Consider the following 25,262-nt stretch of genomic DNA (forward strand, 5'->3'; position numbering starts at 1 on the left):
ATAAGATGTTGTAGACAAGGTTAAGGAGTTTAGATTTAATTCTAACTAAGTTGGGAATCCACTGAAAAATTTTAACCTGGGAGAAATTAATCTGAAGAAAAGTTTTAAAAAGATAGTCCTTAAAATGGTGCAACTACTTTGGAAAAGGTCTGGCATGTTTTTATAAAACTAAACAGACACCCACCCTATAGTCAGCAATTGTACTCCTAGGTATTTATCCAAACAAAATAAAAAACATATGCCTTTTGAAGAAGCTTTTACTAACAGTACATGTTAATAATTCTGAAACTACTTTAAAATGTATATTGGGTTGAATAAATAAATAAATGGATGATGGATAGTGGGAGCGAGCTTTCTCACTGTCAGAAGGGAAGTTTCAAGGACATAAGAAGGGAAGGCTAAGATGAACTCTGTGGTACGGGATCGGAGTCAGTGACATCAGTATATATTTTTTGGCTTATATAGCTAGAGAGTTGCAAAAGCAATTATAGATATGTATGAATCCTTGGGTTAATATGCATACATATATTATCTAGCTCTGTCTGTTGAGGGCCCGGAAGCAAAAACAATCCAGTAATAGCAAACATACCCAGAACCCAGATCTTGGTTTCTAAATACCTTTCTCCAATAAAAGGAACCAGGACTCTTTGGAGAAATGGCTAATTCTCGGGCTGGGTGGGGTAAAATGTAAGATAAGCCTGGAGCATTACAGAGTGCCAGAAAGTAAGGAGATGCTCAAAAAGCAAAAGGATGAAGGCATGTCAGACACAGGGTCTAACGGCCAAAGCTGGAAAAACCTGAGTGACAACATAGATAGTGTAGTTTAGATTATAGTCCGAGGTATAAAATATATAGGAGTCCATAGTGATAGAAATAAACAACTGAATAAATAAATGTAGAAGAGATACTCTTACATAAAAATTTCAAATAATGTATGAAGATACTCTCTGTTTAGGAGGTAGAGTGTAATCTACCCCCTTGAGGTTAGGCTGAAATTAGTGACTCAGAGTATGAAAGGGAAATTAGTAAATTTACATCGGAGAAATCTGGCAAATGCTACCTGAAGAAAATGATCAAGGTTAAAATCACCAGTAATGTGATGAGAACATCATGTGCCCCTGATATGATGTAATGAAAAGTGCACTTTACTTCTATGATTTTATTCCCCCAAACCCATGACTCCAGCCTAATCATGAGAAAACCATCAGATAAACCAAATCAAAAGACAGTCTGCAAAATATGTGATTCATACTTCTCAGTACTATCCATATCATAAAAAAAAGAAAAAAAAAAAAAAGAAGAAAAAACTGAGAACTTATCAGAGACCAGGAGAGACTAAGGAGATATGACAATAAGATACAATGTGGTATGCTGGATTGGTAGAGGAAACTGAAGCTAGATGAGGGATATATAGGAACTGTGTATTACCTTTGCAACTTTTCTATAAATCAAAAATTATTCTAAAATAAAAAATATATTTAAAAAAGGCTTGCACAAGAATGTTTATATAGCTCTTTTCATAATTCCCTTAAACCAAAAACAATTCAGGTATTCATCATTAGGATAATGGATAAACAGTGTGTTAAACTTACGTAAGGGAATACTACTCAGCAATAAAAAGAAATAAACTTGATAAATACCACAATATGAATGAATATCAAAAACATGCTAAGTCAAAAAAAAAAAAAAGCCTGACATCAAAGATTATATACTTGTATCAATCTGGGTCCAATCAGGAGAGAGAAATCATATAGTAATTTAAAAAGAGAAAGTTTAATATAAAGAATTGTTAACTATAACAGGGGTTTGGAAGAACAAGGGGTTGGCTGTTAAGAAGTAAACTCTAAAAAATATAGAAACAGCAGATATAAGGAGCAGTTATTACCCTTAAAGCTGAGATAGAATGCCCAAGGAAGAGGCCCCCTTGCCCCAAGGACTCATTGAATGGCAGAGAAATCATTGTGGTGCTCATAGAACTTGCTGGAAATCTCTTCTCTATGGTGCCAGGGCAATCTATTAATGGGGAGATGTCTCACTGGAGGCACTCTATTGCAAAATTGCTCAAGTTGGAGATGGGGTTGGGTGCTAAGGAAAGCTGCTGTGTCCTGCAGGAGCTGGAACTAGAGAAGCCACAAGCACTGCGGGAGACTGAAGCTGGAGGAACTGCCCGTGAGGCAGGAACTAAGTGCTGGAGAATCTGTGCATGCGCATGCTGCATGGGCCTGCCAGGTAAGCACACTGGAACCAGGAAGAAAAACTTTTTTCCTCTTGCAATGTCTCTCCTGTGCCCTCTACTAATAAAGCTTGATGTTGTGCCAGTTGTCAAAGGAGAAATATTTAAAAGGCTCATGTCTGTCTGTTTTTCACAGAGCAGGCAAAATGGGTGAATTTGGAGCTAAGAGGCCATAAATTGTAAAATAGCGCAATATAGTACCTTTCCATTTATTGGAAGTTTTAAAAGAGAAGAAGCTCATTTATGATAGAGAAAACATCAGAACAGTAGTTGCCTCTGGGGCTGGGAGTGGTGAGAGAAGGAGTTGCTGGCAAGAGGTAAGTGGGAAGTTTTTGAAGTAGTGGTGATGTTCTACATTTTGAGAGTAATTTAGGTTAACTAGGTGTACGTATTTGTCAAAACACAAGATCTGTGTATTTCTTTGTGTGTTAATTTACCTATAGAGGAAAGACCTAAACAAAAGTAAACATATACCTGTTGAAGTATTTGGGGGGAAGTGTATCAATTCCTGCAATTTACATCGAAATGCCTCAACAAATAACAAATTGATGAATGACTAGATAGACATGTGATAACAAGAATAGTCAAAAGTTAATGGTAGTATCGAGGAAACATCTAAATCAAGGGGATGTTGGTGCTCACTATAAAATCATTTCAATTTCTCTGCATGTGGAAAACATTTCACGATTCGATGTTAGAAATAAAATATTATCTTAATTGTTCAGGGAGAATGAATTTTAGAACAAGAGTGGAAATGGGGAGACTGTTGAGGAGGCAACTGTGGTATTACAGTGAGAGATGATGGTAGTCTGGATTGGAGTGCTGGCAGTGGACATGGAGAGAAGTAGAATCAATACAGATTTAAGGGGTAGAAATGAAATGTAATAGTAATGTATTGCAGAGACGAGGTAAGGAAGAGGAAAGAATCAATAATGACAGCCAGGATTTGATTTTGTGCTGTTGGGTATATGGTAGTGGTTCTTCTGTGGTAGGAAAGACTGAAAAAGAGGTTTGGAATATGTGTGGGATGGAATCAAGAATTCTGTTTTAGACCTGTGTATCAGATTTGAGATCTTTAGGAAACACCTCAATGGAACTATCAGGTGGGCAGATACATCTTTAAAGTGCAGAAGAGCAATCTGGGCTACAGAAATATTAGTGAGAGTCATTAAAAAAATACCAGCTACAGTATTTAAAGCCATGAAAATGGATATGTTCACCTAGGAAGTAAGCGTTAAGAAGAGTAGAGGGACCAGCTTTGGGTCTTGAGGAATACCAAGAGGCCAGACAGGACAAGATAAAACAGCAAAGGAGATTTAGTAGGTTAATGGGAAACTGGCAGTGAGAGTCATAAAAGCCAAGAGAAGAAAATGTTTAATAGGGAAGGAATAAATGAACTGACTGCGCCCTAACTATTGGGTAAATTGATGATGAATATATCTATTGGAATATGAAGCACACTAATGTCAACAAAAGCAATTTTTGAGGTGTGTTTGGCAAAATGTATTAAAAATGAAGTTTAAAAAAACAAACAAATTGGGAGAAAAACATTATTCATACATACACACGCACACAGAAAGAATACTATCTGTAACATATGAAGTACTATAATTCAATAAGAAAAGATAATCTAATGGAAAAAATGGGCAAAGGATATAAATTCTTAGCAGAAAAAAAATGTGATGCTCAACCTCACTTATAATTATAGAAATGTCAATAAACAAAAATGAGATACCATATTTTTCTCTTCAGGTTGTAATATATTTAATATTTCATAATATCCAGAGTATGCAATGATAATGTCATACTCTGTTGGCATATAAAGATGTTTTTAAAAAATAATTTAGTAGTGTCTATCAAGATAAAATTGCTTATAATTTTCCATTAATTTTACTTCTAAGAATATATCATGCAGAAATAGGTGTTCAAGAGTATATCTTATTCATCGATTCTAAGATACTACTGATTGAAAGATGAATCCTAATTTCAGAGATATTAAAATATGAAAATAAGTATAGCCTAGAAATGATGAAATATAGTATTATAAAGATGTTCATTGCATTGTTGCTTAAGAAGTTAAAATTTATTGCTAATATTGAATTTTAAGCTGCCATTAAAAGACCAAACATCTAATGTACTGATGTGGAAACATGGCCGCTATTGTTAAGTGAAAAATGAATTTGCAAAAGAATCATTTTATATGATTCTACTTCTATAGGAAAAATATATTTATAGCCTTATTTAAAAAATGCTGGTAAGATAAACACCAAATAGAGGCAATCTCTTGAGAATAAGATTGGCCTGGAGGTAAAGGGTGTTTTCTTTTTGCTTTATACATACATGTATTTTTCTATTTTTTTTTTTTACAAAGATCACACTATTTTCACAAAATGAAAAATCTCTTTATAGTTTAGCCTGAACAATTTGATTTGGATAAAATTATCAATTTGGGAATGAGAGAGTAGAAGGATAACGTCTATCTTAGCATTTGGGGATTAAATTGACTATTTCTTGGTCAGTGACAAGACTTGTAAAACTTTGGGTTTTGTTTCCAAATCTAGTTCCGAATGAATTCAAATAGAGTTATGATCTAAAAGCTACAGAATTATAAAAGTGGGAACTCAATGATATGAAATGCTGTGGTGATTAGGTAGAGAAGCAGGAATATTGTTTTAAGGCAGAAATGTAGAATTTTGAAAATGCATAGACATTTTGTCTAACATTCAACATTATGTAATTGTTTTCTGAAACTCAGGAAATAGAATCCTTGAGATATAGGAAATATGACTCTCTGCAGGGATTTGGCTGCCAGACTTCTTATGTCCTTGGTGCCTAGGGGAGTACCCAACAAAAGACAGCTGCTGTCATGCATTTGGCAGCTACAGCTGACACTGAGAGGGGTGGATCAACAGATTGGCACAGGCCAAGGCAGCTGCCTCAGTATGAACATTAGGAGCTGGGATGAAGAATTAGAAAGGGAATGTTTAAGACACATGGATAGTAATAACACTAATAATTTTAAAAAAAGAGCTTTGCCATAACAAATCTCAACTATAAATAACTATGTACCACCTTAATGTATGCTGAGTACTAACATTTTCATTTGTAGTTATGACTAAACTATTATAAAGCAAAAGATGGTCTTCTATACAGTTATTGAAGCTCTAAAATTCCTTATTCTATATAGGTCAAATTTCCTTTACAAGCTGAGTCTTTCTACCCCACCACCTTGGGAATTTAGGCATTGTAGAAGTGGGGAATAAAAGGCCTTGCTAATTCTAGTCTTTGAAGACACTATTTCTAAGTCCAAAGATTAAATATACAGAAAACCATGTAAGCACAAAGAGACAAAGGTACTACAAGAGGATTTTAAAAGTATAGTAACAAACCAATGGTAAAAGATGTTTTTAGGCAATTAAGGAAATATGAATATGAAATAGTTATTAGATGATACTGAAGAATTTTGATATTGTTAATTTTGTTAGATGTGATAATGATCTTGTGTTTGTTAGAAAACATTAAATGTTAGACATTAGTGATGCATGCTCAAGTAGTTAGGGTGAAATGTCATGACACTGATTTACTTTAAAATGCTTAAGCAAAAGATACAGATGAAGCTGATATGGCAAAACATGAATGGTAAATTAAGGTGACGAGTATATGGTGGTTCATTATACCCCACTCTTATTCTTACATGTAAACTTTTTATTATGAAAAGTTTAACAAAGTACAAGTAAAATAAAATTCAAAAGAGCAAAAACAAAAACAAAAACAAAAACCCCACCACACTGCAGATAACTTATTAGATAAGCAAAATTAATTGATGCTCATGATGCAGTGATAGAAACAATTCCAGCCAAGGACACTATTCATTGCAGAGAGCATAGTTTGGATTTGGAGACCTGAATCCTAATTGAGGTTCTGCCTACACTAATTGCTTCAACACAGGGAGACTTAGTTTATTTATTAGAAAACTAAAAGATTAAGTTACTGGTTTTGTCTTGTCAGTTCTGAGATGCTGTACAACATAGACCTTAAACTCAAACGCCTATCGAATAATTCAAATTGTGCTGGTCAGTCTAAAGGGGGCGCCTCATCTACCGAATAATGCCTTTGGATAATGTGGACTGTTTCCTAGCCTTTTTTGTTATTAGGAAGAAATAGATTTTTACGTAAAATTAAAGATTTGTAAATAAACGTTAAATGAAAACGCAAAGAAAAACAAAGGTGTATAAGTGGTGCGGGAGGGACCATCAAACTGCGCTGCAAGTTTGCCACCTCTGCGCAGTCCACGTCCGCAATCAGCTCGGACTCTGCAATGGGGCGGATGAGCATTGTGAGGGAGACCAGAAAGTTAAAACAGTCCAACATCAAAACATCAGCAAAGATTCTAGGGAGTGAATTCTGCTCCAAAATGCAAGTCTATTTCAGCCTACGAGATTTTACCTACGGATGAAACTCAGCAAACATCACTTGCAAAGAAAGACGGGGTTATTCTTCTCGTTAGCTCTCATCTCCCGCCTGCTACTCAGCAGTTGCGTAGCGCAACCCCATTCCCGTACACTGTAGTTCCCCGGCGACTGCAGACGCCGACGATTTTACACTTTCTGGGAGAACCGGGGGAGACGATCCGGAGCCCCTCTTAGAAAGAATTTTATGCTGGAGCCTGGCAACCCCAGGGAACCTCTGGAAGAGTAACTTGCCTCACTCTTGCGCCGCTCAAGAAGAAAAAGTTTGCTCTGGATCTAGGGAGTTCTCAACCGGAAGTTTCACCTCCTCGCCTGAACGCTTCCTGTTTGGTAACTAAGGACTCGGGACGGTTGCTAGGGCTCCGGAAGCGAGTACCCTGAGCTTGCGGGTACCGCGGATTGCCTTGCGTACTGCTCACCTGCCATACGAAAAGGCAGCTTTTTCCTCTAAACCCTATCTAAAGTCCCGTTCGCCGTCATGAGTAGCGAATTTCTGGCGGAGCTGCATTGGGAGGATGGGTTCGCCATTCCGGTGGCAAACGAGGAGAACAAGATACTGGAAGATCAGGTGAGGACCAGGAGAAGAAGGCGAGGAAAGAGAGCGTCTTTGGGGGACTTTTTCTCGTTAGCAGGAGTACCACATCCTTTTATTTCTCCCCTTTCCTTATTCCATCTCTCGTCTGTCTAACGCTCCTCCGCACCATTTCCTGCTTCCCTAATGTGCCCGCCCTAAAATATATATATAAATATATATATTTATATAAAATATTTAATGCTTAACAGGTACTAACTAATATATACAGAAATGATAATTGATATTCATGACTATAAAGCTGAATCTTTACTCCCTCCTTCTCTCCCCTTCCATGTACTCATTTCCCGACTCTTGGGCATGGGAGGAAGGGCTGGTTTCCGCGCCCACTTTTTCCTTTCTCGGAATTAAGAGCGTTTTGCAAAGGGACTTCTGAGGTTTGGGTGGCAAGTTATTTGCAGATGTTTATCAACAAAACACGTTCTGGGTGACATTTCTGTTTGAGTTCTGCCTATGATGTTTAAAGTGTAAAGTGACTTGGAGACATGTTTTCAAGAGGAACGTTCTAGTAAAAATGTGAAATGTGGAGTTTACAGCTTTTCAAAGCAGGGATTAAGTTATCACAGAATGTTATAGAATATTTTACGTTGTAAGGAATATTTTACACTAGCTTGCAACCAATGCATAGTAGTTGTTTAAAAGAAATTGCAACCAGCTCAGGAAACTTTAAAAAACCTCTAGCAATCGGTCTAAAATTAAAGTTCCATCACATGACAATGTGTCGTGTGGAAGAGGACCCAAGAATAAATGATGTTTACATTACTTTATAGAATGGAAGAGAAGGTTTTATCTCCCCTGAAAGACGAAAATCCTTCACTCTTTTTTTGAAATATATTTTTTTCAAAATACTCTGACCTATTTACTCATGCCTAATTTAGATGACCGCCGTTTTTGTTTTTGTTTTCAATGAAGAGCAACATTAAGGTATATAAGAAATCTAGCATTAAGTACTGAAGAATAACATTAAGAAGCATCTATCCCTGGATTCAAATTCTATTTACCAGCATTAAACCTGCTTCTTCTTCTGTAAACTGGAGATAAGTAAAACAATTATCTCACAAGGTTGTTATACAATTCTAAGGACATTAATGTGGGTTAAAGTTCCATTCAAATGTTAATTTTTTATTATCAGTGCCATAATAGTTCTCTCACACGATGTTATATACATATTACTTATATTAACTGTTTTAAAAATATTACAGAGCAATTAGTAATCCCTTCACCTGAATAAGTTCTGACATTAAAAAAGCAACTCTTGTAAGTTTAAGATATTCAAACAGAAGGGTATAAAGTAAAAAATATAAGATATTCTCTCCCCAAAGTACCCACTGTTGACCATAGAAGTTACTGTCATGGCATAAACAAATATTCCAGACATCAAAGTCTATAGACACATAGATAGAAAAGACAAACAGGAGTATTATAAAAATGGAATCCTACTATATGTGCTGTTTTTAACATAAAAACTGAAATTTAATTTTACTTGTATTTAAGAGAAGAAAAATAAAGGAATTGTTGAATTTCAGGTTAGTATTACTTGGTTACAAGAGGTAGTGATTGCTAAAAACTTAATATTAAGAAAAACAACATAAAAATGTTTTAATTATTATTTTTTAGAAAATTCTTTGTTTCAGTTGTAGACAGATGCCATTTCATCTTTTAAATGAAGAAATTAGCTCTCTTAAACTTCTTTCCACATTTTTTATCCATTAAAAATAGTGGTTTTATTATTTTTCTATTATCAAGGTTTATTTTATTTTCATTCTGTTCAGTGCCCTTAATTTACTACAAGTGCTTAATCTTAGTTTTATACTTAAAATGATTTAATAGTTCTTAATATAGCCCTTTTTACTAAGTTTATCTTTTTTTTTGAATTTTTCATTTTGATTCATCTTTTGACTGGTTGGGTTCTACCCTCAAAAGAAGGACCCATAATACTGTACTTTTAATTCTTTGCATCCTCAGTTGGCACTCTGATTCCTTTCATTGCCTGCTTTAAGTTTATATTGCTTAAATTATAGTATCAGATCTTCAAGATGCTTTCTCTCTCCAACCCTTCCTTTTGGAGTCCTGTGTTTTCTAATATGGACAATTTTCCCACAGGCCTATTTTGCAAATGTTAACTTAAGAATTCCCTTTTTCCCTTACTGGGTTGTCACTCTGTTTTCTGGATCACATATCTTCTTTCTTGGATTATTCCTTTTTTTTTTTTTTTTTTCTGATGGAATACTTTCTTGTGCCTCCCTAAGAAGGGTGTATGGGAGGTAAATGTTCTGAATCCGAAAATGTCTTTATTTGCTCTCACATTTGATGGTGCTTTGGCTGCATATAAGATTCCAGGTTAAAAATAATTTTTCCAAAGAATTTGAAAAATATTGCCCTGTTATCTTCCAGCAGTGTTTTTGGTGTGTAATCTAATATTAGAATGATTTCCATTTCTTTTTAGATTACTTTTTTAGTCTCAATCATATTTTTAATTTTCAGGTTATTTTCTTTTTACTTCTTTTGTAGCACATGATCTTGTTTTAGGAGTATATCATTTCCAATCTCTGTGTGTGTGTGTGTGTGTGTGTGTGTTTGTGCCTGTGTTTAGTTCTTTTGTGTCCTTAATTATCTCTTTCCTCTGGGATCTTTTTGTTTTTTTGTTTATCTTGATATCCTTCACATGATGTAAGTTTTCAATAAATATCTGGTGGTCTTTGCGTGTACTTTTATATTTAAGAAAGAGGCGATAGAATTCTATGGAGAAGGAATTACCAACTTGTGGAAAGTTAATTATTATGCTTTCATTAAAAAGATGCTTTTGCTTTGGGTTCATTATGCAATGATAAAAGTCGTAATTGATGAAGAAAATAAATCATAAAGTTGTATTCACCAAACAACCCAACATCTAAGTTCATAAAGGGAAAAGCTATTATAAATGCAAATAGACCTTGACAAAAATACAGTTATAGTAAGATACTTCAATATTAACCTCTCAGAATTAGATAATTCTAATAGACAAAAATAAGGATATAAAGGATATAAATAATACAATAAAAATAAAAACATAGCATATATTCCTTAAATAGAGAATATACATGTTAAAAATATGTCCATAAACATTTATAAAGACAGTTCATGTGCTAGACTAAACCAAAAACCTTAATACATTAAAAGTGAATGATGAACCCTAAAGACACTATGCTAAGTGAAATAAAGTGGACACAAAGACAACTAGTATATTGTCTTACTTATATGAGTTACTTATATAGTCATATTCATAGAGACACAAAATAGAATGGTGATTTCCAGGGGCTGGGGGGAAGGGGAATGGGGAGTTAGTGTTTAATGAATGGTACAAAGTTTCATTTTGGTAAGATGAAAATTTTCTGGAGATAGATGAAGGTGATTGTTGTACAACAATGTGAATGCACTTAATGCCACTACTTAATGTACTTTGACAAATGGTTAAAATGATATATTTTATGTTATGTATATTTTACCCCAATTTAAAAAAATGAGTGATAGAAATTTTATAGGTTGCATTCTCTGATCATAAGCCAATAGAATTTATAATAATTTAAAAAATGATCCTCCATTTTTACACACTGAATGTTTTTGCCCCCTGCCCCCTTCTTGTGTTGAAGCCCTAAATCTCAATGTGATTGTATTTGCAGGTGGGGCCTTTAGGAGGTAATTAGGTTTAGATGAGGGCATGAGAGTGGGGCCCATGGTGGGAGTAGTATCCTTTTAAGAAGAGGAAGAGAGACCAGAACTCTCTCTCTTGGTGTGGTGTGAGGACACAGAAAGTGACTGTCTACAAGTCAGGAAGAGAGATTTCACCAGAACCAAATTTGCTGGTACCTCGATCTTGGACTTCCCAGCCTCCAGAGAACTGTGAGAAATAAATTTCTGTTTTTTTCAGCCAATGAGTCTATGATATTTTATTTTGACAGCCTGAGCTGACTAAGAAATTCATCTTAAATACTTAGGCAAGTTTCTCAGAAACTTATTCCTGGATTGTTCTTGTATCAAAGAGAAATCGAAAGGGAAAGGTCACCTATCAGAAAGCAATAAGAGACTACTTCAAACCCACATCCATGGGAAACAGCACAAATCTTACTTGGAGCGTATAGCCTTAAATGCCCTCATTTTAAAATCAGTATCTTAGCTTAGGTTGCTATAACAAAATACCATAGATTAAGTGGTTTAAAAACAATTTACTCCTCATAATTCTGAAGGCTAGCAGTTGAGATCAGGGTGTCAGCATGGTTGGGTTCTGGTGAGTGCTCTTCCTGCCTTGTAGATGGCTGCCTTCTTGTTGTGTTCTCACATGACAGTACACTCTGGTTGCTCTTCTCAGGAGGACCCAAATCCCACCATGAGGGTCCAACCCTCATGTCCTATTTTAAACTTTCCTATCTTTCAAAGGCCCCACCTCCAGATTCCATCACATTGAGGATTAGGGCTTCAACATACGAATTTGGGGGTGACATCAACATTCAGTTCATAACAGTCAGTAAGACAAAAAGTAATAAAACTAAGAACTTTTAATAAATTGGACAAAAAGAACAACAAAGTAAACAAAAGAGGGAATTAAAAACAAATAAATGAAATAAGCAAAAAATATGTATTTAATATTATTAAGTGTAATAAAATATTAGACATTACAAATTGGTAAATTAATATTTCTTTTTTCCTTAGTTCAAAATTCAGTATTTTCTTCTGCACCTCAGTGAACTATGTTGTGCACCTCCTAGGTTAAAGCCCCACATTTGGGAACCATAGCTAAAAACTAAGGAAGCATACTTTTGTTCTGTTGAGCTTTTATATTGCTGTGAGCGATGACTTATTCTAATAGTCCTGATTATCTATCTTGTAATTTCCTAAAGGTTTTTCTTTGGTTTATTTCTTTGTTTTACATTTACATTGTTTGTTTTCTACTCAGGGTTCTAATTCAAAGGCATAAAATACATTAAAAAACAAGTTCTAAAGCACATGAGTGTTAGTTCTGCTTTGTTAAACTTAGCCTAAATCTATTAGTTTTGAATAGGAGTTCAGGGAGAAGCTATTAAGCCTGATGTCCAGCTACTTTTCAAATTTATGGTTTATGATCTGTTTTTTTCTTAAGCCTTGTTGCTATGCTCTTGTTGGATTTAGAGATCTTGTAATTTAATTATATAATAGAATCTCATTTTTTTCCCTTTAAAATGCATAGCTGTGGACCCTGCTAATGCTGCAAGTGTGAGAGCTTTCTATTCCGTTTTAATATGGTGCTGATTTTCCCACATGGTCTCTGAATCGCAACACTATTTTATACTATTTCAAAGGGCAGCAGATTTTAAAAGTTCAAATCGATATTTAAAGAAGCAAAATAAACGAAGATTTAAAATCTCTTGATTTTACATCCCTTAATATGGTAAAAACTTAGTGGGACTTTGACTAATTATAGCATTTATTATTTACAGTTGTCAAAGCTGCAGGATGAAAGGTCAAACTTGCAAGATCAGCTACGTGACTATGAAGATCGAATTAATGCTATGACTTCTCACTTCAAGAATGTTAAGCAAGAACTCTCATTTACACAGGTATATAATGTTGGCATTCATGTTGATTATACCATGTGTAGTCATGGAACATTTTATGTTGCATTTACACATTTACATCTGTGATTTTATTTCACAGATATAATAGGAAACTTTAGCATGACTACCTTATTGTGACATAACCTTAACTATGAAAGTAGGTTGAAAAGAAGACTTTTCAACCTACCACCAAGTTCAAGGAATAATTAATTCATTTGAAAGAAGAAATCATTCAAACAGTTTAATATAATATTAGGCAGCAAATTATATGAGTAGGATACAGAGATGGAAGTGAGGAATGATGGCTCTGTAATATAACACATTATAGAGTTTCTGTCTACTTTTTAATTATTCAGCACAACCCACTGGGGCTTTTGAGTGTAAACAAATAGTACACACACTTCATAGTATTTTAAAATAGTTTAAGAATATAAATTTATAATGATAACCTTGAGATAATAGAACAGTTAAATTATATTTAGGAGACTACTTAGGATAACTCGAGAAAGTATAATGCATTTTAGAACTATTACACAAATAATAAAGATTAAAACTTAGGGTGATTAGTTAAATAAGCATCTGTTTTACAGACAGTCTATTCGTGTGAGGGACCTCATTCCTTGATGATGCTCAATAAATCAGACAGCTCAGCAAATCAGCATTGAAGAGTTTACTAACTTCCATCTCAAACTATTTTTTTAAAAAAATGCATCTACATTTCTTTGAAAAAGTATGTGTTTCTTAAAAATGAACAGTATTGTTTTTTAATACCAATTTATAATTAATATAGATAAGTAACTTCCATGGTTTAACAAGTGTTATTAGAAAGTTAAAAATTTAATGAACTTCTAAAAATAATACTCAAGATTTTTGAATCCTGATGTGATTGAATAATTAATAAACTGTTTGGAACAACATCTTTTACTCAAGTTAATAGGAGTAAAAGGATAATAGAGACAAAAGACAATAAACTTCCTACAACACTAACAACTTTAATAGTGTAAAAATAATACTGATGGGATGACTTTAAAGCACTATAAGATCAGTAGTCAACAAATACTATTTTATTAAGTACAGCATAACACAAAAGCATGATTGTATATAATCTAAGAAATATTTATAAACATCAATGTTTATATAATTATTTAAAAATTATGTCTGTTAATTAGAATATGTGATCAATTCATATAACCATCCCATTTCCCAAGTATTTTTTAGTCAATTTTCTTCCTTATTTTTAGGTAAGTAATGAGTCTGTCATATTATTTTAAGTCTCACTGTATAAACTTTGGTTTTCTGCAATTTCCCTATACCAACATAGTATCTGAAAACTGCTACCAAAAATATTTTCTCTTACCACATTCCATGAACTGACTTCCTTACAACTAGTAAGCAACACTGACTATACTGAATCACAGTCTAATGGTGTGTAAGTTTAGAAGTGAAATTAATATGTAATCTAAGCATTTTTAGAGAACTTTGTTAATTTTTTGTCTAATGGGTTATTATAAATATTTTTTAGTATTAAAATTTAAAAAGTCTTTCTATCTTGCATATTATTCTATAGGCTCTTTGCAAAGCTAGGGAGCATGAGATTGAAAGTGAAGAACATTTTAAGATCATTGCTGAAAGAGAACTGGGACGAGTGAAGAATGAAATCCAACGACTAGAAAATGAGATGGCTTCAATACAAGAAAAGAAAAATGATAAGGAAGTATGTGTTGAAAAGTTATTTAAAATTTTGTGTTATTGTTCCTTTTCCCTCACCAAACAAACATTGATTTTTTTTTCTGATGAGAAAAGCATTCATTAGTTTCCTGACATTTACTCATTGATTTTTGGACAATGAGAGGCACACTGAGCTGTGATTTGAATGAAACAATAATAAAATGTTACATTTATTTTCCCAATATTCATTTACCAAATATTCATTGAGCCTTACTATGAGCAAAGTATCATGCTGGTTGCTTGTTATATGATACTGGGTGTATTTATTCATAAGTGCTACATTTTTAAAAGCCACATTAAAAATTACTTTTAATTTTGAATTTCATTTTTTATTCAAAAATTTTACTCTACATATTAATTTATCAGCTTGTGACTAATATTAAATGACTGTACACATTTTTCTCTTCTCCTTAGTTTTTAGTTACCTGATTTGGGAGCTCTTTCCAAATTTGATTCTTCTCTTTATATATACATATACATGTGGAAATGCACACATATATATGTATACGTACACACATACATATTTTTAATATCAATTTGTATTCCTTTTTATATTCACCTATGAATCTAGATTTGTTAAATGAATACATTTACAGACATATTTTTATCTCTTTAAGTGCTATATTTATTTCAATTAGAAGTGCTTCCATAATTTCCGTATAAGAAACCTCTTAGAGGTAGCAATCTGATTGGCAATGGGGCTGAAGGGGACTTGTCTTGGGCTTGAGTTAGCATATCAAGCACATTATTTTTACTAAGATTGCAGATCCACTTGGATGGCTTTGGTGGAGTGACTAATGAGATTGCTCTAGGGGTACCACCCTAAAACCTTTTTAAACAACCTTTGGCTCAACTACTGTTCTCAACTTTGTATAATCATTTCCCCTCTATTTTACAACTAAAGACTTAAAATACAAGTATGAGAGTCATATAATTAAATATGGTATGGTATACACAATCTGGAGGTCAGGAACAGGGACAGGAGTTCTTTCCTTTTTAATATGTTCTGTAGCATGTAATGTTATTGTTATTATTTTTTATCTTGTATAGTAAATAATATTTTGTAATCTCCCCCATCCCCTCTCTTTGGATATTAGAACAACATATTTAAATTTACTCAAAAATTAGATGGTTTGAAATGTCAAATGAACTGGGACCAGCAAGCATTGGAGGCCTGGTTAGAAGAATCAGCTCGTAAAGACAGTGATGCCCTCACTCTTCAGAAGTATGCGCAACAAGATGACAATAAAATCAGGGTGAGAAATTCAAAATTGTCATGGTTTCTCTGAGTCTGTAGTATGTCAACCTTTTATCTAAATTGAACTTAATATTTTAAAGCAGCCGTTCTTAAACATTTTTGGGTCATAGTTTCTACTGAGAATCTAATAAAGCCAACTATCCTTTCTCTAGAAAAATGACTGTATTCAAATACCCACAAATTTTTGCTGAAAGTTTTACAGATCCTCCAAAGCCCTTTTACCATTTAGGGATCTTTGGAGTCCAGGTTAGGTATCCTGATTGAGAAGAGTTCTCAAAAGTATTTCAGAAAAGTTTTTGTACTAAAACTATGTATAAGTATGTTAACTTCTTTTGCCTAAATAATAATTTGAATGTTACATATAGTTTTTGCTGATTTGAGAGTATAGTGCTATTGCTTATTTAATATTATAACTATTAGTGAAATCTGGTAATACCTTAGTGAAACATGCTATTTTCTAATAGACTTAATACCAAATGCATTATTTTAAATAATTAAAATGGGAAATTGTTTAATTTTTTTTCTAGCATACTTGGAAAAGTATTAAAAATCTTTTTAAAAACAATTGACTTTTCATTGCAGCCCTTTAGGGTTAAAAGATAAAGATATATATTATTTAGTAGTTGTTTTAGATATCAAATAATTGTATATCTATAACATAATAATATTTAATGTGAGATATGCTAACAACTTTAAAGTTAATGAAATGGTAATCGTGAATATTTTTGCATGTAACTATATCGTAGGTACTGACCCTGCAATTAGAAAGACTGACTTTGGAATGTAATCAGAGAAGAAAAGTACTTGACAACGAACTTACAGAGACTCTAAGTGCGCAGGTTGGTTTAGTGAAGACTTTTGTTAATTGTCAAAGTGATGTTTACAAAAGCACCCAAGTTCACAGAATGATTATTTGCTCTCTATTTGACAGTTAGAATTGGATAAAGCAGCACAAGATTTTCGTAAGATTCATAATGAAAGACAAGAACTCATTAAACAATGGGAGAATACAATAGAACAGATGCAGAAGAGAGATCAAGACATTGATAACTGTGCCTTGGTAAAGTAATTGTTCAGTCCTTGCATTGTTCAGCTGTGTTTATCTCTTTTGTATTTAACTCATTCATTTGAAATGTAAATCACATTGTTATTTGAAAGTCACTTAGGTAGGAGATTCAATAGTTTTGTTAAATGTTTTTCAGAGCTGACTCTATACATTTAGAAATGTGTTATGAATATTATTAATTTATGGTGTTATGCCAAAGACTGGATCCTGTCATCTCTGAAATGTGGAAGGAACAACAGAAAGTCAACAAATAATGTTATTGCAGTGAAATCAATGCCCTACTTATGCACAGTTATTCTAGAATTTAACAAGTGATCTATCTGGCCACACAGTAATCACAGATGTAGGAAAATTAGCCTCATAGAGAGCCAGGAGACAGGAGGGAGAGTCAAGAAAAAAACTTAGATCACAATAAAGTTTCACTTGTGAAGCTAAGGTACCACTAATGGGGTAGAAGCTTGGAAGGGGAGGAATACCACATAATTAAACACAGACCTAGTGTTATCTTTTGCTACTTTCTGAGGTCATTTAGGAGAAATTTTTTGGAAATCATTAAGAGGTGAAATATAGGTGATTAAAAATGGGAAGATTAGGGAAAGTTGGGAAGGAGAAGGAGTTGAGGAGGAAAGAAGGCAGATGAGAAGATGTAACTTTCATTCTGAATCTACTCCATGAAAGCATTTGGCAAGCAGCTCAGGTCACTGAGAGTTTGGAATTCTGATACCTGGATGTGGTTTACTTGTTTATACAAATGTGTTATTCCTTTATTTTAAATTTCTGTAAGTGACCGACATTTTATCAACAAAATGGCCTATGCCTCCTTAGAAGGGAAAAGGGCTAACTAATCTTAACTATGAGTTTCTCTTAATTCTTAATGCTGATGTTGTTTTTTTCTTTTTCTTGACTTCTTATTGTTTTCAAACATCAAGTCCTGACTGCTTCCTCTATGTAAATCAAATATATCCAGTCCAAGAATCGCAGATCGAAGATTGCATTCTCATGTAACCTCACAGCTATATTGACTCAGCCTCCTGATTGGTCGGAATACACAACTTGTAGCTTCCTGGTCATGTTCACAGTGGTTCTTATTTACAGATTGACATCTCCTGACTGTCTGTATTATAAGAGAGTAGGGAGGGTGCTAAGAGGTGGCTCCATAGGTAGAGCTATGCTTCTAAGTGTTTAACACCTGGCTTCCGATTTGTAGCATTTCTGATATCTGTGGTTTAACTACTTCATACCAACAAGACTCCACTGAACACAGAGCTGAGAAGAGATGTGTAAGTCAGCTGTGGTGAGCTAATGAGAGTGGATTCACACCACCAGAAAATTAAATCTGAAATTGGGCCCTTTTGTTCCCCTTCCTCCAAAATAATTCGTGCCTCCTCACTGTCTTCTTGGCAGGAGTCTAACCATATGATCCTGAACTTGGCTTCTTAAAAGAAACTTTTCCATTATTTAGAAAAGAAAAAGTATTTTTCTACTATGCTTTTATTTCAGTGTAAAAATGTTAGACTATTAGTAAAAGCCTCACCTATAGAGAACTTAACTGTGTGTAGATAGCACTGTTAAAACATGTGAACATTGAAGTCAGTACTGTAGCATCTAATTAAGTGGTATAAAAATCAGTTTAAGACAGGAAATTCTAGAATAATCATTTGACATATATAAACCTAAGTTTTGACCTGTGCTTTGGTTGAATGAACACAGTAGTCATATAGAATGCTATAATTATAGAATGCTAATTGTTAGTTATAAGAATACATAGGAATACTAGATTAAAAAATTTACAAAATTTTTAAGTGCAGTGCACTTCAGATATCCATTTAATATGCTAATGTGTACACTATTACAAACAAAATTTCTAAAACTTAACTGATATCAGAACCTATTCTTCCCCCCAACCCCATTAGTTATTTGGTGGGACCCTAATTTGGAAAACTTGAAAGAAATGTATGTTAGGGTAAATTTTTCTTCTCTCTCCATCCAACGTAGTGCCATAACAATCACTTGTAAAAACTGCGTATGATCTTTTTTCCCTAGCTCTAAAATCTGTTCCACATTGCTTAAAAGTTGACCCTTTTTAACAAGACAGTTGAAAACTTGAATTTCTTCACAATTTGGCCCTAACCTCTACCTTTCTAGCCTCATCCCTTTCATTTTCTTCTTTTTTTTCATTAAATTTATTGGGGAGACATTGGTTAATAAAATTATATGTTTCAAATGTAAAATTCAATAATATATCATATGTATATTGCATCATGTGTTCACCACCCAAAGTCAAATCTCCTGTCTACCCCTCCTTAATATATCTCCATTCTAACCCTGCCCTCCCACTTAGCACTTTAACCACAGCGGAGTTTTTAATGCCTCTCTATTTATCTTTTTAGGCCTTACTCAAACGAAGCCTCCTAGGTAATGCCTTTTAATGATTCCTCTTGGGTAGACTTCATCTTTGTTCCCATGGTACTTTGTCCACATCTCAGTTACTACTATCTGTATTCTATTTATTTTGTATCCTCGTGACCAGCAAAAAGCCCAAGTGAAGGCATTCTTATTGAAGCCAATAACTAAAATGCTAGTCTCAAAAGATGAAAAAAAAACTGGTTCTGTGAAATATTTGGAAAAATTCATTGAAATCCAACTTTGTATGTGAAAAATATTTAACACTGTTATATTTTTTTAGAGGTCATTTTTCATTTATAAAAGATTGACCTTTTCCTTATCTCTTTAGCAAGTAGATAAAAGAAAATACAGAGACCTTTAAAAATGTGAGTTTATTGTTTTTGTGTGTAGCATATTAATATTTTGTTTTTATTTATATGAAAATAGTCTCTTAGGAAGTTTTGAAAAATAAATACTGAATATAATAATAGAAAAATAAAAACTAAATTCCTTTTAATTTTAATTTTGTTCATTATATTAAACATATGTTTAATTTTTTTTTTTTTTTTTAATCCTAGACAGTAGCAAGGCTAAAGCAGGAAACGAGAGAAAAAGAAAGTTTGGTTAAGGAAAAGATCAAATTTTTGGAAAGTGAGATTGGAAATAACGCAGAGTATGAGAAAAGAATTTCAGTTGCTGATCGTAAAGTTTTAAAATGTAGAATGGAATATCAGCATCATGAAACTAATAGGAATCAGCTGAAGGATGAGGTATGTCTATTAAAAAGACTAATTTGTGTGTTTATGACAAATTACTATAAAAATAAGCATAAAGCCTTTCCTTTGATTAAGGAACTGCCTTCTAGTTCTTTTTGTTTCATCCCTTCATGTTGTGGAACTTTTAGAATTCTCTGACTGAGCCCCTGATTGGTGAAGGTGAGGTGGAGGTGGGGAGTTCCATTCACATCACAGGTGGTGTGAAGGGCTCAGTGCCCAACTTGCCTGTCCTGTATGGTGTTTTGTAAGTGATCTAGGCAAAGGATTCCCAAAGGATCTAGACTGGAAATCATAATTATAACCGGCAAATGGGCAAATGTGATGGTGAATATTGACATTATAGATAACTAAAAGGGTCTTTCTAGTACTATGTGTGTATGGTAGTTTTAGCTCTTAAATTCTAGGTGGAGTGATTTGTTTAAATTAAGTTTCTCGCCTTGTTAAGAGATAAGTTTCATCTAGTAGTGGGACAATGTAGTGATAAAATACCTTGAAACAGACTAAGAACAAAACTTCTGCTTTTTTCTTTTCTTCTTTTGCTGGAATACACGCCAACTAGATTATTCCATAGGGAGAGGTACTGATGATCCCTTTGGTTAGCAATAAAGGGATCCGTAAGAAATTTGTGCCTTGAGACTATATTATCTGAAGTTACCACTGGGAAATCGGAATATTGTAGAGCATTTTATTCTTTAAGTTGTTATACTTTTTATTTCTGATAAAGAAGGAAAGATTTTTCTGCCCAAAGAGAATAATTACATATGATCCTAAAAAAGTAAAATAAATGTTACTGCTAATAGCTCATTCTTAAACATTTTAAAGTTTAAACCAGTTGCAGAAAAGAATGCAGAGATTCATTCATTCATTCATTCATAATTTGTTTATTGAGATATAATTTACATACCATAATTCATCCTTTTAAATATAATTTACATACATAATTGAATGTACAATTTGATGGTTTTCAGTATATTTGCAGAATTATGCAACCATCACCACTATCTAATTTTAGAATATTTTTGCCTCTTTAAAAATAAACCTCATACCCACTAGCAATCACTCTCTTTTCCTCACTCCCCCAGTCCCTGGAAACTACTAATCTACTTTCTGCCTCTATGGATTAGCCTCTTTTAGACATTTCATATAAATGACATCATATAATGTGAGGCCTTTTATGTCTGGATTCTTTTACTTACATAATGCTTTCAGGTTCATCCATGTGTAGCATGTAGCAGTACTTCATTCTTTTCTCGAACTTTTTCTATTGTGGTAAAATACATATAACATATAATTTACTCTCAACCATTTTTTTAAGGAAAAAATTTTTTATTGGTATTTGCTAAATTAATACTTTTTAAAAATATTATTTTTTATGGTGACATTGATTAATGAAATCCAATGTTTCAGCTGTACACTTTAACAATAAGGCATATGTATATTTACACTGTGTATTCACCTCCCATAGTTAGATTTCTTTCTGTCACCACATATTTGACCTCCTTTACCCCATCCATCTCCCCCCTCCCTCCCCGCTACCAGTTACCCCTAGTAGAACCACTAGTCTATAGTCCACGTCCAAGAGTCTCTGCTTGTTTGTCTTGTTCATTTGTTGCTTTTAGGTTTATATCCCACATATAAGTGATATCATGTGGTTTTCAACTTTTTCAGTCTTATTTCCCTTAGCATGATTATCTCGAGGTCCATCCATGTTGTCGCAAATGGTGGTATTTCATCTCTTCTTATGGCTGAGTAATAGTCCATTGTTTATATGTACCACAGCTTCTTTAGCCAATCATCTATCATAGGACACTTCGCTTGCTTACAAGTGCTGGCCACTGTGAATAATGCTGCTATGAACATTGGTGTGCCAATATCTTTTCGGATGTGGGTTTTCAAGTCTTTGGGGGTAAATACCCAGTAGAGGGATTGCTGGATCATATGAAAGATTAATTCTTAGTTTTTTGAAAACCTCCAAACTGTTTTCCACAGTGGTGGCTGTACCAATTTGCAGTTCCACCAGCAGTGTATGAGGGTTCCTTTTTCTCCACATCCTCTCCAGCATTTCTTATTACTTATCCTGTTGATTGTAGCTATTCTAACAGGTGTGAGATGGTATCTCAGTGTGGTTTTGATTGGCATTTCCCTAATAGCTAGTGATGTTGAGCATCTTTTCATATATTTGTTGGCCATTTGTATGTCCTCTAGGGAGAAGTGTCTGTTCAGGTCCTCTGCCCATTTTTTTGATTGTTTCGTTTATTTTTTTTGTTGTTATTGAGTCATATGAGTTCTTTGTATATTTTGGATATTAGGCCCTTATCGGAGGCATTGCTGACAAACATATTTTCTCATTCTGATGGTTGTCTCTACTTTATTGACAATTTCTTTTTCTGAGCAGAAGCTTTTAGTTTGATGTAGTCCCATTCATTTATTTTAGCTTTTACTTTCCTTACTTTTGAGGTCAAATTCATAAAATCCTCTTTAAGTCCAAGGTCCTTGAGTTTAGCTCCTATGTTTTCTTCTATGCATTTTATGGTTTCAGGTCTTATATTCAGGTCCTTAATCCATTTTGAGTTAATTTTGGTGTGTAGTGATAGACAACAGTCTAGTTTCATTCCTTTGTAGGTGGCTTTCCACTTTTCCCAGCACTATTTATTGAAGAGGCTTTCCTTCCTCCACTGTATGTTTTTGGCTTTTTTTTGTCAAAAATTATTTGCCCATATAAATGTAGGTTTATTTCTGGACTCTCGATTCTGTTCCACTGGTCCGTGTGTCTATTTTGCTGCCAATACCATGCCATTTTGATTACTGTCGATTTGTAGTGTAATATGAAGTCAAGCAGAGTGATGCCTCCAGCCTCATTCTTTTTTCTCAGGATGGCTTTGGCAATTTGAGGTCTTTTGTGCTTCCATAAAAATCTGATGGTTTTTTTGTTCTATTTCTTTAAAAAATGCCGATGGGATTTTGATGGGGATTGCATTAAATCTGTATAATGCTTTAGGTATTATGGTCATTTTAACTATGTTGATTCTTCCAGTCCAAGAACACTGAATATCTCTTTCCATTTCTTTGTATCATCTTCGATTTCTTTTAACAGGGCCTTGTAGTTTTCATTATACAGGTCTTTCACATAATTCGTTAGATTTATTCCTAGGTATTTTATTCTTTTTGTTGCAATTTATTTTTTCCACTTATTTTTCTGACGCTTTGTTATTAGAGTATAGGAACTCTTTGGATTTTTGAACGTTGTTTTTGTATCCAGAAACTTTACTGTATTTGCTTATTGTTTCGAGTGGTGTTCTTGTGGAGGCTTTAGGGTTTTCTGTATAGAGAATCATGTCATCCGCAAATAGTGACAGTTGGACTTCTTCGTTTCCTATTTGGGTGCCTTTTATAACTTTCTCTTGTCTGATCGCACTTGCTAGGACCTCCAATGTTATATTGAATAACAGTGGCGATAGTGGACAGCCTTGCCTTGTTCCTGATCTTAAAGGGAAGGTTTTAGCTTTTCACCATTAAGTATAATGTTGGCTGACTGTTTGTCATATATGGCTTTTATTATGTTAAGGTACTTTCCTTCTATACCGATTTTGTTAAGTGTTTCATAAATGGATGCTATACCTTGTTGAAGGCTTTTTCTGCATCAGTTGATATGATCATATGATTCTTATTTTTTAATTTGTTTATGTGTGGTATCATATTGATTTGCGTGTGTTGAATCATCCCTGTGCCTCTGGGATGAAGCCCACTTGATCGTGATGTGTAATCTTTTTAATATGTTGCTGTATTCGATTTGCTAGTATCTTATTTAGGATTTTTGCATCTGTGTTCATGAGAGAAATTGGTCTGTAGTTTTCTTTTTTTGTGTGATCTTTACCAGATTTTGGTATCAGAGTAGTATTGGGCTCATAAAATGAGTTGGGAAGTATTGCCTCTTCTTTGATTTTTTGGAAGAGTTTGAGGAGAATAGCTATTAAATCTTCTTTGAATGTTTGGTAGAATTCACTGGTGAAGCCATCTGGTCCTGAACTTTTACTTTTTGGTAGGTTTTTGATGATTGTTCCAATTTCCATACTGCTCATCCGTCTATTTAGATTTTCTAGTTCTTGATTCAGTCTAGGAAGGTTGTATTTTTCTAAGTACTGGTCCATTTCTTGTAGGTTATTAAATTTGGTGTTATATACTTTTTCATAGTATTCTTGTATGGTTCTTTGTATTTCTGTGATGTCAGTCATAATTTCCCCTCTTTCATCCCTGATTTTGTTTATTTATGTCCTTTCTTTTTTCTTTAGTGAGTCCAGCCAAGGGTTTGTCAGTTTTATTAACCTTGCATTTATTTTTTCTATTCTTATTTTGTTATTTCTGCTCTAATTTTGATAATTTATTTCCTTCTGCTGACTTCAGGCCTCATTCGTTGTTCTTTTTCTAGTTTTTTAAGATGGAGTGTTAGGTTGTTTATTTGGGCTCATTTCTGTTTTTGGAGATAGGCCTGTAATGATATGAACTTTCTTCTTATGACCGCTTTTGCTTTTGCCATGTCTCGAAAGTTTTGATATGTTGTACTATCATTATCATTCGTTTCTTTGTATCTCTTGATCTCTCTTTTTATTTCTTCTCTGACCCAGTTATTCTTAGTAGCATGTTGTTTAATCTCCATGTATTTGTGGTTCTTCCTGCTTTCTTTTTGCAGTTGATCTCTAGTTTTAAAGCATTATGATCAGGGAATATGGTTGGTATGATTTCAACCCTCTTATATTTGTTGAGGCCATCTCTGTGTCCCAGTATGGGGTCTATCCTTAAGAATTTTCCATGTGCACTAGAGAAGAATATATAAGTAGCTGTTTTGGATGGAAGGCTCTGTAAATGTTAATTATGTCTAGTTGATCTAATGCGTCATTTAAGGATGTGATTTTCTTATTGATTTTCTGTTTGGATGATCTGTCCATATCCAACAGTGGGGTATTTAGGTCCCCTACTATGATAGTTTTTTGGTCTGTTTCTCCCTTTAGTTCTGTTAGTAATTGCTTTACATATTTCGATTTCGGGGCTCCCTGGTTGAGAGCATAGATATTAATAAGTGTTATATCTTCTTGGTATATGATTCTTTTTATCATTATGAAGTGTCCCTCAGTATCTTTTTTTACCTTTTTTATTTTGAAGTCTATGTCATCTGACATTAGTACTGCTACTC

The 25,262-nt window shown here is 33.8% G+C and overlaps 1 protein-coding gene across 2 annotated transcripts in view; it reads left to right on the top strand.

Annotated features, from left to right (window-relative positions):
• Nucleotides 1–7,057: 7,057 nt before the first annotated feature.
• Nucleotides 7,058–25,262, top strand: part of CCDC39 (coiled-coil domain containing 39) — a 47,827-nt gene continuing 29,622 nt past the window's right edge. For both annotated transcript variants that reach the window (XM_011382938.2, XM_023526307.1), the window contains exons 1-7: nucleotides 7,058–7,270; nucleotides 12,745–12,864; nucleotides 14,429–14,575; nucleotides 15,687–15,845; nucleotides 16,594–16,686; nucleotides 16,779–16,907; nucleotides 19,877–20,068. In XM_011382938.2, the coding sequence (XP_011381240.1) occupies nucleotides 7,181–7,270; nucleotides 12,745–12,864; nucleotides 14,429–14,575; nucleotides 15,687–15,845; nucleotides 16,594–16,686; nucleotides 16,779–16,907; nucleotides 19,877–20,068 (930 nt within the window). In that variant the 5' untranslated portion in view covers nucleotides 7,058–7,180. The remainder of the gene's footprint in view (nucleotides 7,271–12,744; nucleotides 12,865–14,428; nucleotides 14,576–15,686; nucleotides 15,846–16,593; nucleotides 16,687–16,778; nucleotides 16,908–19,876; nucleotides 20,069–25,262) is intronic.

This window comes from Pteropus vampyrus, unplaced genomic scaffold (assembly GCF_000151845.1).
Source record: "Pteropus vampyrus isolate Shadow unplaced genomic scaffold, Pvam_2.0 Scaffold14, whole genome shotgun sequence".
Lineage (NCBI taxonomy): Eukaryota > Metazoa > Chordata > Mammalia > Chiroptera > Pteropodidae > Pteropus > Pteropus vampyrus.